This window comes from Macaca mulatta, chromosome 17 (genome assembly GCF_049350105.2).
Source record: "Macaca mulatta isolate MMU2019108-1 chromosome 17, T2T-MMU8v2.0, whole genome shotgun sequence".
NCBI classification, from domain to species: Eukaryota; Metazoa; Chordata; class Mammalia; order Primates; family Cercopithecidae; genus Macaca; species Macaca mulatta.
Genome location: NC_133422.1, coordinates 15144445 through 15164550, shown reverse-complemented (window position 1 = coordinate 15164550; position 20106 = coordinate 15144445). Strand labels below are relative to the sequence as shown.

The window sequence follows — 20106 nt, the reverse complement described above, 5'->3', positions numbered from 1 at the left end:
TCTATACTTAAGCTGAGCAAAAACATTAAATTCATTAAAGTTAAATTGTTTTGCTCTGAATATTCTATGTGTAGCTTATGAACACATTTTTAGAAAGAACTTATGCCTATTGATTCTTAAAATAATGATGTGTAACTTGTTATTATAAGTCAAGTCATGGAAAAAATACCTAAAAATAGCAAGATATGAGTTGGATGATTACAAAAATCATGTACTTAGGACTTCAGTAATAATATATTTAAACAAATAAGATATTTGTTGACATACAGAATTTATCTGCATGGGAATGGAGATGCCCAAAAAGCTAATGTGACCCATGGTTCACTATTATTCTCTACTTTACATGTACCAATCCATTCTAGGGGTAATAAATTCTAGGCACCATACTTGAAGAATATCGTGTACCAGAATGGGTCCTGAACAGTGAGGTGACTTAAAATATGCCAAAGGTATAATGGCTGAAAGACTGGAATATGTTCAACTTGGTATCTGAAATGCTGAATTTAAAAAGCATGTATCTGTTAAAGGGAAAAGACTATTCAGAAGGGAAAGTAGGGGCCAAAAGGTAAAAGTTTCAAGGGGAAATATTGTGGTTCAATATAACTGTTGTAAGTACGATTAACTATCTGAGGAGGTAGTAAGTTTCTCATTAATGGAGGTAAAAGTAGATGTTAGATAACCACCTCTGGCTATGGTTGTTACCATGGCTGGTAGAGAAAATTCAGACAGTTACGAAGAGGGTTCCTTTCTATTATCCTCCAGAGTTCTTTCCCGCCCTGACATAAAATGTCTGACTTCTGAGGCAGAATTACTTTTTTCCCTGATACTAACTGCATGACACATTTTAGTAAACTTTTCACTGTTTTAATTTTTATGTAGAGTGAAATACAAATTGAGTATGAATACTGATTAGTAACTCTAAGTACTAATTCTATATAAGTACTAATGGAATTCTACTAATAAGTACATAAAATACATAGTCTTTATATAATAATATAATCACATGTATCATTGAAAAAATTTCCTCACATTTTAGTATCTATACCAAAAAATAATTTACTACAGAATAAAAACAACTGGCATTGGCATAGCTTTCTTGGAAATGATTGCACTTAAATTCATGATCAAAGGGAGTTTTCAATGTATCTTGCGCTGAAAAACAATGTTGTGGGTTGTATAGCTCACTGATATTACACAGTAAAACTATGATATGGATACACCTTTATAAAAGAAAAGTATATAAATATTTCACTCAAGTAATTATTGAAATAATTGCTTCTCCTCATCACATTTATAAAGGTATATCCCATTAATCTTGAGTTTTACAATGAAGTGGTTATGTAGATGAATTAGTCCAATTTGATATTCAGTAAACAGTATATGTCTTTCCTAGTTTCTCCCAATGTGATAGATCAATACATTATCCTCATAAAATTAAAATTCATAACATAAAAAGTATCTCAGTATCTACCTATTTAAAAGTATCCTATAAAGAAATCTATCCTTAAAACTCATCAATTATGTTCTTTATGTAAATGCAAGCTTGTAGATTTCTTTCTAGAATAACATTTATATCCTAGTAGCAGTTTCTACGAATTATAGCCGGTTATGGACATATGTAGTCTGGAAACTCTAGTGCTGATGGCAGCCACAGTCAGACAGACCTGGCTTTACAATTACTTGTGTGACCCTGGTAAGACGCAACCTTTCTAAACCTCAGTCTCTTTATTTGTAAATGGGAGCTAATATTTGTTGGGAAGATTAAATACTCATTAAATATTGGTCCCTGTTCCTTATCACCCATCTTTCCCAGCTCAGAATTATGTTAAGTATCAAATGAATTAATGGGTATAAATCCTTTGTAGATTGGAAAGAATGTTGCAATTGTAAAGCATTATCTCATTTAATAGGTAATTTATCCCCATGAATTACATTATGGTTAATGGTGTTCATTATTGTTTTGAATAATCCATGTAAGTATAGGTTCCATAACATGATAAATTTCTATAGAACAAATTAATAACTTAAAAGATCATATTTGAAAATACCCAGAGAAAACAATAATTAGCAACAATTATTCTCTAAATCATTTTGGAATAACTCAGTAAGTTTTAATGATATAATATAACTATTGGCTTGGGACAGGCTAGGCTTGTACAAGCAGTGGGAGAACTGAGGCTTTACCATTCATTCAGGTGAGGAGAAGAACGTATTTTCCCTCAAAATTTCATCGGCCTATTTTTTAGACTAAACAATCTGGAGAATTTTCTCAATTACCTATTACCTGGGTTATATGCAGAGTTCAAACACACGCTCTAGAGTGGTTGTGAAGTATGTCTTACCCAGAGTTTCTTATTTAAGACTATTACAGCATTCAAGGGTAAAACACTGTAAATCATACAAATACTGGAAAATTTTTAAAGTGTTATTTGATATTATTCTGATTTTTGTTTTTAAAGATACAGATATTGAAACTATCACAGCTGATCATTTCATTCTGACACGAGTTTAAAAGGTTAAGTTACTATCTGAAGAAAGGTAATCTGGTTGCCTTTCACAGCAGCCTGCAAGCTCTGCAATCTGCATAGAGAGGGGCATTTGTCATCATTAGCTGAGCTGTGACAGCTGGCACCCAGGGTGTCCCAGAATCAAGAAGTGGCAGAGACACTCTTGGTTTAGGTTGCCATTAAGTATAGTAGGGTTCTTGAGGATCAAGTATATTTTACGAAAGCTTTGTGATGTAACTAACAGTAGTGAACATATTTGAATTTTCCATAACATGGATAATACAATGATAGCACATAATTAGCAGGTTGCCTCTAGACAACAAGATGCCAGATTATAGTATGAATAAACATCTACTGCCTGCCACTTAGAGGTAGAATTCTTTTCAGCACCCTAACAGCTACAGCAGAGTGGGTTTTTCAGGGCTGGGTGATTAATTAAGTATATTGAAGGAAATACGTTAAAGATGGAGACTATAGTTCTCAGGTATATTTTAAATTTGGTCGTAAATAATGCATAACTTCCCAAGAATTAGCTAAACTGCACACACTCAATATAGCACCCATCTTTTTTTCATAATATGAATATGAAAATTAAAGTAATTCATTTAGATGCAGTCTTCCAATTGGCTGAAGTGTATGTAATTGGTAATATGTATTTAAAAATATTCCTTGGCTAAAGTTTAAAATCAAAATCTTACCAAATGGGTGCCACTATGAGTCTGAAACAGTTGTGGTAAGTAAATCTAGAAAATAAGTTTTAAAACTTTAAAATGTTATAAATATGTCTTTTAGATCTTAATGTAAAACTATTTATCAAAAGAAAGTTTAAATTATGTAGGCTGATCAGACTTTTGAAAATTTAGCATACCACCACCCCTCTAAAGTCATCAATGCTTGGGAACATAATCAATAACACGGGGTTTTATATTATTATGTAAACTAGTTTTCCACAAATAAAACTAATTTTTGTGTTAATGTAAAATCTATGCAAATACATGCAGTCATTTATCAGGAAAGCTGACAAGCATTCCATATTGGAGGGGAAATGAAACTGCCTCAAGAATAGAGGCAATTAATTATTTCTGTATTTTTTCTTCTTCTGTCTTGAGGCACAAAAGTTATCCATCCAGTTAAAACAGCAAATGAAATAAAGAGATTTTTTTTTTATTTAAACACATATGGCTTTTGCCTGCAATACTGATCACCACAAGGTCTACAGATGCCCGTGGCTAAATTGTACACTGGCAGATGCACACAGGGGAAAACTGTGCTAATGCAGCGTGGAGAGCAAAACAAATGAAGAACTGAAATTGCTAGTAAAAAACAAAAAACAAAACATCCCACATTTTTCCCCCTGATGAGTTATACATTGTTTATCAAATGCAGGTTAAGGTTGCAAAAAATTTAAACTTAGTCTGTTGCAAAAAAGTAAAAAACAATTTTAAATTAGTGAAGGTCTCTCTCTCTCTCTCTCTATATATATATATACACACACATACATATTAATGTAGGTAAATAAGTATTTTTTTCTATGGACAAAATGGCTAGCAATAAACTTCTCAATTTCATAATTACAAGCTTATGACATTCAAAGTTGATGTAGTATATGTGACTGAATACATGCTGTTGGAATTTCCAGTGTTATTTAAAAAATCAATTTAGGTACAGTCTCTTCAGGTATTACCAAAACTGTTAAGGGTTATTATGAGACAATCTTGCAGATGTGGATATTACTTCCTGGTGGCAACAAGAATCCAATATTTAGTAGTTGTTTCCTTTTAACAGATTAATACAGAAAATGTATAGAGGCCAATTCAATCTTTTACTATCTTAAACACTGGTGTTATGTGTGTGTGTGTGTCTGTACGCAGACTGCATCAGTCTTTTACTATCTTAAACACTGGTGTTATGTGTGTGTCTGTACGCAGACTGCATGCATGGGCTATTTTGCAAACCATAAAAAGAGTGTATTTCCTAAAGATGGTTTGAGATTATTAAGAAAGCAATAACTTCTTTCTTAATAGGCCTGTAAGCATGCATAACATTAAAATTTCTATTGTAACTGCAAATAAAAATATAAAACAGAAAGCATTTAAATAATCTGTATATCTTAGGGGAAGAAATAAAAGACTAGTTGCACTATTCCAAGTTGTAAAAAGGCAGAATATTTCAAAAAGCATCATTATCAATGTCTTCACTCCTATATAATTTAATACGTCTTGGTTTAGAGTATTTGTAACCATCTAAATTTACATAATAATGTATATTTATACAAAATTAGGATAATGTATATTTATACATATGTCCCAAGAATGTGCATATATTAAGTAATATTAGATCTAATAAACTCTTTAGCCTCAATTCCTACCAAAGGGAAGGTTAATTTACTGAAAATGTAAAGCAAAAATATTGAGAAACCTTGACATTTCTTTCTCTAGTGACATAAAGCTAGAAACATTACAAATATGCCTCAAATGTTGCTAACTTATATGAGAAACCCTTTCTTTCTTGCATATTTTGATGTGCAAACTGTGAACCTGATTCATAAATCTAACACATATATTCATGTTAGCCACTAAATATTAGGAGTTTCTTTGAAAAATGAATCTTCTACCAAGTATTAATTAGTCACATACATTAAACAACTTTACATAAAATAAAAATTATAAACATATTGCTTATATATCTGAAATATTATTTTATACTTTGCCTGTGTCAGTGTTTTTTGATTAAAACTTGTCTTTAATTGGAAGCATGATAAAATAGTAAATTCTAGGGGAAATAAATAACGGGTGTTACAGTCTAAAGACCTTTTGATATAAAACTAAAACACTCAGACATTTACACATTAATCATAAAATTTCCAAATAAAAATAATGAAATAAGGGCATGAAGAAACATTGTTGTGGTAATATAAATGTTCTACATGTGTGGTAGAGCTTCTATGATGGTATACATTTGTCAGAATTCATAGAATGGCACAATCATATGGAAAAATCATGGAACGCTATTGTATGCAAATTATACATAGAGAAACCTAACTTAAAAAAATACATTTCACAGAAAGACAAAGCTATACATTTTATTTCACTAGGTTCCCACTTTTTTTTTAAATCAGGAACACTACATCTTACAAACTATGCTGTTCATGCTTCTAATTTGACTGGGATATTGAGATAATAATATGGATAAGGATATATGAATATAAAAGTATTAACTATTCATTAGTATTACTTTAGACTTGATATTCTTGACAAATCATTATATGAAAAGTGTGCTTTCAAGAAATAGTACATATTGGTGTACTAAAATGTATATTATTACCATAGTGAAAATAATGAAATGTAACTGGAAATATTATATAGGTATTATATTCTCAGATAGTTATCTCTATACTTATATGTAAAGATATAAAGAAAATTTGTATTTATAAACTAATTTCCTTCTTTTTCTATAAACCATTTATTTTACTGCATATAATATATGTGATAAAAGGTAATCGTTTTCTATTTGATGTAATTATCCTTTTAAATTATTACTCCAGTTACTGATCATTAAAAAAATAAATCTTAGTTTAGAAGAATTACTTTGCTCATTAAAAAATAAGCTCCAAAACTATAAATTAAAAACAGGAAAGGTTATTTTAGACATGTAATCACTGGAAGTTGATTATCTATGTATCATATTCTAGTCTCAAGGTCATGTTGAATATTTTCAGTGGCTTAATCACATACAGTATGAAACAGTAATGAGAGCAATGCAGTCCTGGATGACCTAGTACAGATGCAGGGATTAACATACACTCATCGAATCTGATTTCCTTGTTTTCTCTAAATGCAATAAAAATATAGCATATTAAAAGTACTAAAAATGTAGCCATATACACAAATATATGTAAATTCATGTATGTAAAATCATACATACATTTGTGTATGTGTTATGGGTTAGGAAATACCTAATTTTCATATATTCATATAGAAAAGAATCATGTGAGCCCATTTATCCTGTCTGAATATTTCTATAATATCACAAGAAAATTATAAGCTGAAATCTAACAAAAAGATTTTAGTTTTATTAGAAAGATAACAGTAACTTTCTGAAGGGTTTGTGAGAAATTAGACTATCAGAATCCATATTTCCTACATAATACTCAATAAATTAATGACTTGTCCTTAAATGTTTGGAAAAGGTTAGAGATCACAATTTATGCTGAGCAATAAAAAATTCTTTAGGTTGATAGCCTCCCTTCCCCCATTTTTTTCCCCCATTTTTTTTTTTCAGTTTGCAGATACAACTGAAAACATCCTGTACCTCTGTGTACACATGCAAATGAAGTGAGGAAACAGAGACAATTATGAAAATAAGCTGGGCTTTAAATTTCTTTTTCTATCAAAAGAAAGGTTTTGGCTAGAGTTATCCAGTATTACTTCAAGTCTGCAAATCAAGCAGTGGTGGTCAATTCTTAGAAGTATACTCCCAACTTCCATTTTTAATCTCAAAGTTACCTTTCTTTTCAAAAACCTATTAATACCAATATCAAGTTTATTAAGCAACACTGTAGAGAAAAACAGTACTCTTCACTACAAATGTGACTATATGTGAACTAGGGTGATGAAGAAAACTGAGGCAAAGGCCTTCATCAGTCAAGTGAAGAATAAACAATTTTAAAAAATTAACCACGATTCTCAAAATGTTCTAGTTGAAGAAGTGAAATAGGGTCTAAATTGTGCAAACAGCGACCTCAATCCTCTGTTTGACTTTGAAATAAATCTGATATTAAAAGATGAAATAATTACTTTAAGAAATCACTGAAACCTTGAAAGCTTTTAAGCTATTTTTTGTCTCAAGTGTTCTTATACCAAGAATCACACAGGAAGAAAGGTATAGATGCCATCAAATTAGATTACCAGAAAAATTCTCTCTATTTTACTTTATTTAATGTGACACATAAAGAAAACCCTGCACAAATATCTGTCTTTAATTTCTCTAGTGTAAAAAAAGAAATATATTGTGTCTGGCAGAATGAAACACTTGAAATAGCCTGGGTGCATTTATAAAAAAAAGAAGGGGGAAGGAAATCAGATGCCAACAATGAGCCTTCAAAGCCACTCCAGCAGTAGGGATAAATAATGTAATAAACTCAACTTCATATTCTTTTTATCTCCCCAGTGTAATAAGCACATATTAAAAAAATAAAACTTTAAATTCATGAATACTTGTGAATAGACTAGCAGCTAGCAGATAATGAAAAAACACCAAACAATATCTATGTAAGCACTTAACATGTATGTGCATATCCTTTAACAGATACCTCTTTTCCAGATGAAAGGTTACAATTGCTGAGATTTATGAACATGCAATTCAAATTTAAATTAGTTTTTTTCTAAAAGAAAAAAATTTTGCATTCTTGTATTTCTCGAACATAACAGAGTTTTTCTTTAAGCTTAATAATGACACTATTTATGAATTGCTTTGTATATCCCATATAAGTAAGCAGGTTTACAGAAGTGGAGATAAGTTATTTAGGAAATAGTACTTGAGGAAAAGTTGTTTAGGTATTGTTATTTTGAACGCTTCGAAGTGTTAAGGATCACAGTATTTAATTATTTTATATTCACTAATACTACTAACATTTATGATAATGGTGTGCTGTGTCCTTATTATTATTATTTTTTCTAACTGGTACATTTTAAATCAAGCCTGCCTCATAAACTAAGTAAATGAAATGTAAACGTCAGTTAGGCATTAAAATTCTAAATACCATTCAATATAAGCATTTCAAACTATCATTACATCATGAGATTCTTGAGATGTTTTTTTCTTCAATTAGGCCAGTTTTCCTTAATTATCATTCTATTATTAGGTCATGTCAAAGATGTCTGCATGCATACCATGGAAAATAATTAAGTATTTACATCCGAAAGCATGACACACACACAATTTTATTCTAGTAGCACTAAGATTACATTTTCAACAAAAAATATTGCAAGACTGGTATAGCTGGAGGTTTTTAAAAAACTGTTCACATTAATACATAAACGTATATTAAGCCATCTCGATGTACTGCATAATCATTTGACATAACTAGTTTAATAGGTCAAATGATATTTTTTAAAAATTTACTGAAAAATAGTTAAATATGTTACTCCCATAAAATAAATATATCCCCCAAGCCTAGATTAAAATAGGCTGAATTGCACAAAAACATACTGTTATTTGTAATTCCTCTCTATAGGTCATTTCCATAAAAAAATTTCGGGGATGGAAAACACACTTCTCCGAATAGCTTAATTTTCACTTCAACAATGAGGGGCGTCTAAGATCACTGAAAGGATTCAGCTACAGAAGGCAATTCATTTCACGTGTTCAGTGTAATAGAAAATCACTGTGTTGCAGCAACAAGCAGTACTTGCACTAGAGTATTATTCAATCCAGGGCGCCCAGTTCACCCACAGTGATAACCGCGGACCGGTGAATCCTATGTTATGTAAATCACCTTCAACTCCGTGTGTGAAGGATGCTTAAGGAAGCAGCTTAGAAAACACAGTCCTGGCGTCCTTGAAACTAAATGACTTCACTTTCCTGGAACACTAGATCTAACGAGTTTCCTAGTATACCTTTTCTCACCATCCATTTTTCTTTCTCAAAGTGCAAATCGTTAGTGAAAAGGAGCTGGTTGCACCAATTAGTTTGCACGAAGTGCTTCGGTGTTTAGCTTCGCTTTAACCCAATTAAACTGCACAGTGAGCCCCGAAGATGCGCCACCTGCGCGCCTGGCTCCAGCCAGACCCGGCCGGCGTCCCTCGCAGGCCCGCATCCTTCCCGTTAGACCCACTCAAGGTCCCTCGTACAGCCCCGGGGACTCCCCGTCCTCGGCTGTCTCAGGTCCTTGACAACCAGGGTTGTTCTGCAGGTGGCCCAAGAAGGCAAGGGGCGAGGTCTTGGGGCAAGCATCTCAGAGGGCCTGAAAGCAAGGGAGAGAGCGCAGGGCGCAGAGGCCCGAGGCGGGGGCTTGGCTGCGACCACACCTGGGCCGGTCGTGGGCAGTCAAGGCTGAGGGGTGCGTGGGCACAGCGTGGCCTGGAGCAGACGTGGAGAGTAAACCCGGACTCCAAGTAAGGTTTTCAAATAAGCTCACGGAGAAATAGAGCGTAGCGATCTTGAGCCCAGAGAGGAAAGTAAGAGGGCACGGGAATGCGGCGCAGCTAGAGAGAGAGGGCGAGCGGACGGCACAGGGCCACCCGCTCCGGGTGAGGGCAGAAGGCGGCGTTTCCCCAGAGACCACTGCACATCTTCGCCGTGGCGGTTGCAGGTTCTCGGGCTCTGATGCGTTTCCCCTCCAACTGCCAAAAGGTAGCAGTGCATTCACCCGAGACGACGGCAAAGCGGGGAGGGGCTTTTTGGGTGTTCCCAAGCCCTGCTCCTAAGGGGATGGAAGGTTCTTGGGAAATAAAGTAGATGGGTGCCACGCAACCCAATGTAATATACTACTTTCAGCTAAATTGGAATCTATCACTGTTGGATAAGGAGAAATTAAATAATAGGTGGCTTTGTGATGCTGTACCTGTGCAAAACACACAAACAAAAATCAAAAACTTAAGTAAAAAGTGGGATCCCTGAACAAGATCTTATTAAAAGTGGCTCTGAAAGTGCCTACAAACCTGTTACGGGGAGTTATAGGATTTGACTGGAAATATTCTTAATTGGAAAGACGTGGCATCTAAATTAAAGGTAGACAATTAAAAAATCCACCTAGGTTTAAAAACCACGACATAACCACTAAGTAGTATTTTTTCAGTTTCCTGTGCTTTGAGGACACAACTGGACCACCAACTAGGAAGAAAAGAAATTTCCTCCTCCTGTTTCCGGGTTCCAAAATTCAGAAATGAAATGATTTCATTTTTGTTTTCAAAATGATGTTTAAATCCAGAAATGACCCCTAGCTGATTGCAAGTTAATTTTCTTTGAAAATGTTAACCATTTTCCCTTAATTAAATCACACGAAATAGTATAAAATTAGAAGTCTACTGCTAGGTCACCACTTAAGGACACTTAAGACAGGAGATATATCCTTAATTATACATCTGTAAACAAGCCAGAAACCCCCAAACCTTCAAATTTTCAGGATAGTTATCTGTGAGGAGGCTTGATCTCTATGCTTTCACGTGAATTTTATGAACTAAAATTCCATCCCAGAGACAAGTGATTTTTCAAATGTTTCTATAGTGCATATATAGCTTTGTGTCCTGCTTGTAATGCTGGTCAAGTCTACCAAAGTGCAAAGACTGCAGCTGGTGGGGCAGAGGGATGTACTAAATATTTTTTAAACATCCTAACTTAAACGGGGGTAGAACATCTAATACATTCAGCAATTATTTTCAGATTCCTTTCAACAAATGCAAAAAAGGAAAAAACATAAGTAAAAAAAGAGCACACTACCTCCATAACGTTTCAAAAAATCATTTTAACATATAGGAACATCCAGAATGAGAAAATTACACAGGTCCTCCTCCATCTAAAGCCAACTTCCATATGCCAGTAGTCTGCATGAACAAACTTTCAACCTGCATTTAAGAAGACCCCAAGGATTAATAGGCATTAATTATCTTACTCTAAATGCAAGTTAGTGATTTTGTTTTAGAAAACCCCGTCTAGATCACTAATTGATGGATTCCCATTAATACACCTGTATTTGCATTTCAGCGGTAAAAAGACAAGCAGGGTTTTCGGCACAGAAGAGAGCCGCTTTGCCAAGTCTTTTCAAAATGTCAATATGCTTCAAGTAGTACCACAGCTGAGATATTCCTCTTGATTTCCAAACTGTCTAGGTGGCCTGGGTGGTTTTCTGCCGGCAGCAGCCTCCTACCTTTAGTTTGTGTGCCTATATCCATGAGGGGGGATTAATTAGCCGGGTTGGAGCTGAAGGAGGCTGTCGTGACGAGCCCAGTGGCGATTGGCCGCCCGCCTGCCTGGCCCTGCCTTTATAATTTCCACACGAGTGCATCTGGGCTCTTAGACAAATCAACAGCAGCTTCTTCTGACATATACACACGCACACTCACCCCGGACACACTCTCAGCACACTTTTCCTCCATTTGATTAACAGTGCTGCACACACAATGATTACGGGAAAGCGTAAATAAATACGGAAAGGGGTGCTTATTTTGACTACTGGAAGAGCTTTGCTGGGTCTCAGCGCAACTTTTTTTTTTTTTTTTATTCCTGAGAAGGTGATCTCTCCATGCGGTTCTCTCACACAAGGATTCTTTAAAAGAGGAAGAGAGACAAGGAGAGGGGGGAGAACAGTCTTTCACTTTAAGAACGGCTGGGCTCAAAGATAAAAGGAAGGGAAAAGCAGCAGCAGCAGCAGCAGGGAAACCAACGCTGCAGCACTTCCGAGAGGCATTTTTGATCCATTTCTGAGCGCTGCGGCCCGTTTCTCCACCGAAGTTGGCTCCAGCTCTAGCAGCCGCATTGGATCCCACAGCTTACTGCGAGACTCCGGTGTACAATCCGGATCTCTGCCCCAACATGATTGCGGCCCAGGCCAAGCTTGTCTACCATCTGAATAAATACTACAACGAAAAATGCCAAGCCAGGAAAGCTGCCATTGCCAAAACTATCCGGGAAGTCTGCAAAGTAGTTTCCGACGTACTGAAGGAAGTGGAAGTGCAGGAGCCGCGGTTCATCAGCTCTCTCAACGAGATGGACAATCGCTACGAGGGCCTTGAGGTCATCTCCCCCACGGAATTTGAAGTGGTGCTTTATCTCAACCAAATGGGGGTGTTCAACTTCGTGGACGATGGCTCACTGCCCGGCTGCGCGGTGCTGAAGTTGAGCGACGGGCGCAAGAGAAGCATGTCCCTCTGGGTGGAATTCATTACCGCCTCCGGCTACCTCTCGGCGCGCAAAATCCGGTCCAGGTTTCAGACGCTGGTGGCTCAAGCGGTAGACAAATGTAGCTACAGGGATGTGGTAAAGATGGTGGCAGACACCAGCGAAGTGAAACTGAGAATCCGAGATAGGTACGTGGTGCAGATCACGCCGGCTTTTAAATGCACCGGGATCTGGCCGAGGAGTGCTGCCCACTGGCCACTTCCCCACATCCCCTGGCCGGGACCCAACCGGGTGGCGGAGGTGAAGGCGGAAGGTTTCAATCTCTTGTCCAAGGAGTGCCACTCCCTGGCCGGCAAGCAGAGCTCGGCGGAGAGCGACGCCTGGGTGCTGCAGTTCGCGGAGGCAGAGAACAGACTGCAGATGGGGGGCTGCAGAAAGAAGTGCCTCTCCATCCTCAAAACCTTAAGGGATCGTCACCTTGAACTGCCTGGCCAGCCCTTGAACAATTACCACATGAAGACTCTGGTTTCCTACGAGTGTGAAAAGCATCCCCGGGAGTCGGACTGGGACGAGTCTTGCCTGGGTGATCGGCTGAACGGGATTTTGCTGCAACTTATCTCCTGCCTGCAGTGCCGGCGGTGTCCCCACTACTTTCTACCGAACTTAGATCTGTTTCAAGGCAAACCTCACTCAGCTCTGGAAAACGCTGCCAAACAAACGTGGCGACTGGCAAGAGAGATCCTGACCAACCCGAAAAGTTTGGAAAAACTTTAGAGGATGAGTTAATCAAGAGCCGAAATTATTACCCTTCTCAAAGTCCTTATTAAGTGTAAACTTCTGTTCAATTCCTAATATTCCACTCCGCAGTGTAAACAATCTCTTCCTTTAAAAAGGAGTAATAATACAATATTTAGACATCATCTCACCCACCCCCACAAGGGGAGAAAAAGTAGGGGAAGCGGATGGAGAAAAACCCAAAGCCACTAGTATTAGAAGACTTCTTGCCACACGATTTCCTATCTCCCTTGAAAAGTACACCGTAACACTCCGTAAACAGCCCGGTTGTAATGCAAGACCGCGACGAACACTCCGCCTAACTATCAAAGGATTATTGCAATCCTGGTGATTTAGGTGCATCTGCCTGTGAGTAAACACGATTTGGATATGCCATCTGAAAGAAACTGTAATGTATATTTTGATTTGTAACAAATATTGTGATCTCACATTGTCTTTGAAAGTGTGGATGTTGGTGTTTGTGATTTGGTGAACAGAACTTAAATTGCCATTCTCGATACTTCCAGACATTTTCCACTAACAAAGTTATCATTTAAAGGTAGATTTCCTCCTGGTACTTTCCTCTGTCTTTGAAAGTGTCTGAACTTTAAAAAGTTTACATTTTGTTTCAAATATTGCTTGTTCTATTTCTAACATTCCATAAATATACTTGAAATGTTATTTAAATATATTCAAAGAAATTTGAATTCAGCTTATATAATAACGCTTGAATATCTGAATTATATATTTGAAAAATGCACTTGAAATACACTGGATAATTACTTTTGTGATTTAGATTTTAATTTGTTGCTGGTTTTTATTTAATTAGATGCTAATAAATGAAGTAAAATAAAAGTTGTCGTGTCTCACTTTAAATTGTTTCCTATCAAAAGATGTAATGCTGCATTTTGAAAATCAAACCCACTTGAATATCTTAAACATTTTGAGAAATATGCTAATGAATCCTTAAAAATAAAACATTGGAGAAAAGCTCTTTCTGTATAGGTATATAAGATAACGATCTACTCTCCGTCTCTAACTTACTTGTAAGACAATTCCTTTCTACAACAGACACAATTTAAATCTACCTTTGAAAGCTTGCTCTTCTTGTAGCATTTTTGATAATATAAGAAAAAAAGTCTATCATGACAGTAGAGATGACTGACTTATTTTAAAAACTGCATTTGGAGCTGGAAGTAAAAGAAGTCCCATGACTATCCTTTGGAATACTTTAGTAGTCAACAAGTGCTGAAAATGCTGATCACCTATGGGCCTTAAGTTAGTTAATTCAGGTGATGGTAAATTTTTGGATTTTAGCTCTAGTTTACCAACACTATTTTATTACATTTTATATCAATATCTAAATTAAAAACAATAAAGTTCTGGATCTGTGGGAGCATTTGTCTTTGACTATTTTAGAATAACTGCCTCTAAAAATAAAGGAAGATTTTTTGCAAAATGATGCTAGAATTTCTAGTGTGACACTTCATGCTCTTGAATTCTTAACCCCAGAATAGAAGTTTGCAAATTGCACAGTAACATGAAAGTCAAAATATTAAAATAGATCTCAGAAAGTGCTGAGAAAGAGCTACTCTAATACTCTGGTGTTTAAAATCTACACAATAACATTTAATAAGTATGCATTTAAATGGTTCCAATATGTATTTTCTGGCATTATAATCAAAGAAGAATACAATATTTAAACATCTGAGTTCTAGCATATATATTTTAAATCAAAGCTCAGAGAATCAGTTGCTTTCCTCTTAAATCCACATATAAAACCCATTCTTATTTCAGGAGATGGACAAAATGGGTGTACTAATGGAGATGAATTTATATCTAAATGGCTCTCCCCCCAGTTTCCTTATAACTTTTCAATAATCACAATTCAATCTAAAGTTTTGAAAATTAAAAGTGATCTTAATAAGAAATTTCTTAAGACCTTTCGTAGTCAGCCCTCAGAGCCTGAGATTCTGGGCCCCAGGGACTTGGGAGCAATTGGCTTAACTACCAAATCTGCCCAAGCGCAAACAAAGGCACTCACAGAAAGACTGTTAAAATGTGCATGCTCTGGTAATACAGGATTTAACTTCATTAATATAGTCTTCAGTTCCATAAAGTGAACATGCTTTTTCATTCATTTTATTTTCTCTGAGAAAGAGGAGAATGTGCTCCCCTCCTCCACTGTCAGGTAAAATCAAACAAAATTGAAAACCACTTCCTGGCACAAAGCCACCAGTACCGTACACGGAATCGCTTTAACTCACTTTAGTGTCGATCTTCTTGAAGGCGGAATCATCCTCATCTACCTCGAAGTAGATTTCTGTCGTGGTGATGGAGAGAGTCCCCTTGGCCACCACCACGGGAGCGATGAGCTGGGCAGGGGTGCTGAGAACCACTGGGCCTGCAAGGCAAGGATAAGGGGAGTCAGGCTGATCCCCTGTGGCCCTTCCTGCTCCCTCCCAGAAGGGTACCAGAGGTTTTTATTGGTAAGGATGCACTAGAAAAAACGGTTCCCGTATTAGGCGGCAAACTCTTTTTTCATGTAAGATAAGGACTACTTAGCTTTTATTCATTACCTTATAACAAGACTAGAGAGAAAAAATGGTATGAAAACCCAGAAGGTCAGGCTACCGAATACCGCTCAATTTCCACCTAGAAATCCTACATGGTTGGTGAGGGGCTGCCATTAACCTACTTAAAAGTGCAGAACGGACAAATGTCCCAATTCTCCACTGAGTATCACTGGCTTTTCCAGAGACCCTAGGCAGTCAGCACTGCCCCCAAGACCAGCCATCGCGCGAAGCCGCTCCACTCAGCAGCGGCGCTCCCGAAGGAGAGGCGAGAGGACGAGAAGGGGGCAAGGATCTAAATGATAAATTCCGCTGTTGTGAGCGGTTTGCCTCTTGCAGGAAGATTAATATCTGTCTCCTAAGGCGCGCTACACACACACATACGCGTGCATACGGACATTACATAAAGTTCTTATGTAGAAAAGAACGAAAATCGTAGTCACTTTCTCACAGAGAATATATCAAAAGGGACGAAAATGTAAGACGCTTGAACAAAACGATTCTCAAAAAAACCGTGCGAAAGTGCTACTTCTCAACTTTTGAAACTGCAGAAACAGCTTCACTAAAAGTGCCTGCCAGGGTGCCTGCTTCGAATTCCCTCAATCTGTTAAGGTTGAAAATCACGAATTACGCGTATAGAATACGAATTCAAATGGGATATTACCTAAATGTTTCCTGTAAAGTCTCCCCAAAGGGAGACATTCTTCGCAATCCTGGATTTGAAACACGATACAACGTTATACATAACGTGGGGATCGGATACAACCATTCATTTGTCGGTAGCAAGGGCGCATCATAATCCCTTCCACTTCTCCCCTCAAATGCATAGTCAAGTGCGTCACAATAACAGTCGGGGGAAGGCAATAAAAAGTCAGGTTCTCTGCGGCCGCTAGGCCTCGGCCCTCCGGGCGGAGATCCCTCGCGCCGATGCCGCCCTCAGCCCCCGCCGGGCCGGCCTCGGGAGACGCGGCCAAGTTGGCCTTCCCTGGCGCAGCACACACCCAATCTGCGACCGTCCTGCACAAAGCCGAGCCTTCCCGAGGCTGCGGGAACACAGAGGGCTGGGCTGGCTTCTGTCGCGATTACAAGGGGGTGGCTAAGGAGCAAACTGTGACAGTGTCAGCTTTCAGCCTGTCGGGACTGCCTGGGCCAGACCCACGCACAGCCCTGTCTTTCATTTCACTGCTCTCGATCCTCGGATAAGCCCCCGGGGCTCGCGGACTCTGGGCTTCGGCCTCTGCCCAGCGGAGTCGGGGTCCACCTCGGTTGCACAAGGTTTTTCTTTGGAAAGGGAGAGGCAGTCGATCTGAAGCACCACTTTAAAGGCTCATCAATCTTAATCTAGGTTGCTCAAGTAATTACGCCCGAATCTCTTGTACGATTACAAGTGGATTTGGGTTTCTATTCCCCAGGCCCTCCTTTGTGTTTATTGGAGGGTCTGTGCGCGCGCTTGGCGGCGCCTCCTGCCTTCCGCGCCCTCCTCCGAATCCCCCAACGCTCGGGCCGGTTCGAACCGCTCCCTTAACCCTTAAGCAACCAGGACGCTCCCTTGGATGCCAGTTTTCCTATTTTCTCTCTGAAGAAATCTATGCGGTTTACTCTTGATTGGGGCAAGGTGAGAAAGGTGATTTGGTTCACACAGGAAACAAAGTTACACATTTTTAGGCATTGCTAAAAACCTCAAAAAAGTCTCCATTCTAAAGACAGAGGACTACCAAGATTTGTAAGAGGTTTCTGGCATTTGGAGACAAATAATGGTCAAAAACACTAAAAATGGCGAATTACTTCTTTCTCCTAAAAAGTAATTTAACGTATCCAAATTGAGAACATGAGAAAAAAGATCGTGAAACATCAAAACCGTACCCATTGATTTACTGAAATACATTACAATTTTTAAGGACACGATCCGTGAACTTTCCACGGGGAGCACATCTTCTCTACTTACTCCTCTGCGTTTCTGAAAGGAGATGGCTTCCTTTAGATTTTACTCCAATATCGTTCTGTTGAGGAGATTTTCCCGGCGTTTATAAAAGGGCTTCGAACTGGTCTTTCTTTAAGAAAGACACATCATGAAATATTCAGCATTAATAGTGTGTCATTTTTACCCTCGTCCTTTGGAAATCTCCAATTACAACTTCCAATTCCATAGCATGTTTAAGGAGCACTGAATCTTTTTGTTGTAGTCTTCAGGGAGCAAACCAGCCGCAGAGAGAATACGGAGTTAATCCACTACAGCAATAGAGAGAGGGGATTATGTTTTAATCCCCTTTGGGGGAGCCTTTGGATTTTAGGGATCCGATATTAAAATGTTTACACAAGGCACAATCATAAGCCAGCAGATCTTCCATATGGTACCTGGTTATTTGAAAACCTCGGATCCCTTTCCAAATAAAAATAGTTTATAAAGAACAGCATCTCTGAATGACAGTGAGATGGTGATCTAGCTGATTCTGTTCTAGAAGATAACTTAAGTAACTACAAATTTAACTTCCTAAACTTTGCTTGGTGTAGTGAGTTGAGGAATGACTGTAAATATATTCATCCCAATCACTACTGTAGCAATAAAACAATAAATTATAATGTCCTCAGCACACATAGAAGTATTGATAAACAAATGGATAAGACAAAACCTCTTCTTATTGCATTGATGCATATAATAATTTAAAATTCCACCATCTAAAGTGGTAATTAAAAGGAAAATATAAACGTTATTTACTTTTTATAACTGGCAATATAATGCTTAAAAAATACTGTTCCAATACTATTTTTGAAAGAAGGATAGGGGTATTACTTCCCATTTATCTAACCTAAAATGTGAACTAGAACAAAAACCACCCTAGCATAATGAATCTTTAAAATAATAACTTCTCTTTAGAGCCATAAGATCTTTAACCAGTTGAGATGGTAAACCTCATCATGGACCTAGAGTAGAAAGTACACGTTTTATATTAAAAAAGAAACCATTTATCAAATACACTTTAAAAGTAGAATGTTAAATACTTGTGGGTTTAGATTATGCTGATGAAAATCAAAATTTCAAGCCCAGAAATCTTAATAATACACTGACATTTTGGTAAAACTTTACAATTTACAGAATTCTTTTTTGTTTTTTGAGATGGAGTCTTGCTCTGTCGCCCAGGCTGGAGTACAATGGCTCAATCTCTGGCTCACTGCAACTTCTGTCTCCCGAGCTCAAGCTATTCTCCTGCCTCAGCCTCCTCAGGAGCTGGGAGTACAGGCGCATGCCACTGTGCCCAGCTAATTTTTGTATTTTTAGTAGAGACAGGGTTTCACCATGTTGTCCAGGCTGGTCTTGAACTCCTGACCTCAGGTGATCTACCTGGCTTGGCCTCCCAAAGTCCCGGGATTACAGGCGTGAGCCACTGTGCATGGCCACAAAACTCATTTGTATTTTTACAGAACTAATAGTCCAATATTCACAAATTTTAAGTTACTGGATGTGTCAATGCTTTCTTGCCAAAGACCACCAAGAACATATCTGTAGTTGAACAAGTGGGTTTTATTATTCATTGCAGTGAGAGAAACCGACAACAATAAGAACCATGGGGTGACTTAGGGGGTGTTAAAAGACTCATTGTAGGATCTGGATTTTACTTGTGATTTTGGGAAGGGTTCAGGAAAGCAGGGCTTTGCTCTGGATTGGCCTCTGTCAGGCATCAGAAATAATTCTATGATTAAGTATTTCAATCTATTTTATCTAGAGGGAGGGAAGACTAAATGTATGCTAAAGCTCTAATTCAAAAGATGTAGCAGTCACTCATATTAGCCAAAAGAGGGGAATGTCTGGTACTTTTGGGGTATGCACAGTGATCTTGCTTTTGTCTGTGTTTAGTCAAAATTATAAAGTTGTTTTTTGTCTCACATCATCATCATACAGCCCTGTATGAAGTTGGTGCTCTGTGAGGTTGTTTATGTCCAACAAGGGAACATCATGGCCTAGCAGTGAGCTCCAGGCCAGTTCTCAAAAAGAATGAGGCCTAGATATAGGCAGGCCAGTTCCCAGAGGTCAGAGGCTGCTTTTCCTTTTTCTCAACTGCAGGGATTAATCATTTTCGGGGCGGGGGGCGGGGGACGGGAGGGTAAATTAATCATTCTCAGGAGGGGGTAAAATACATTCTAGTGATTAAAAGGCAACGATGGCTATTAAATTTCCTAATAATGATAAGCTTCTTTACAACTTTCAATGTAAAGCACAGCAAAGACTATGCATGGAAAAAGAGTTGCCGTTTAATTAAAACTGGAATTGCTAGAATTATTTGATGACTTTTAATTGGTAAACTATATTTAGGGTACATAAAATTATAATGTATTTTAGAATCGCTTGAATATTTCCTAACCTTAGTTTAATATCGTTAAAAGTTGTATTAGCTATATGGATTTTCTTCATCCTCAAT

General features: G+C 37.6%; 2 protein-coding genes across 10 annotated transcripts in view; one reads left to right on the top strand and one right to left on the bottom strand.

Moving 5' to 3' along the window:
• Nucleotides 1–20106, bottom strand: part of NBEA (neurobeachin) — a 742365-nt gene that overhangs the window by 199665 nt on the left and 522594 nt on the right. For 7 of the 9 annotated variants that reach the window (XM_028837519.2, XM_028837523.2, XM_028837524.2 and 4 more), the window contains one exon: nucleotides 15386–15522. In XM_028837519.2, coding sequence (XP_028693352.1) covers nucleotides 15386–15522 — 137 coding nt within the window. Of the gene's footprint in view, nucleotides 1–15385; nucleotides 15523–15816; nucleotides 16080–16355; nucleotides 17193–20106 lie in introns of those variants that run through there. The other 2 variants (XM_077974208.1, XM_077974209.1) reach the window with 2 other exon arrangements.
• On the top strand, nucleotides 11006–14314 carry MAB21L1 (mab-21 like 1). The gene is given in 1 exon segment (NM_001194220.3): nucleotides 11006–14314. A coding segment is annotated over 1 exon segment (1080 nt). The 5' UTR covers nucleotides 11006–12038; the 3' UTR covers nucleotides 13119–14314.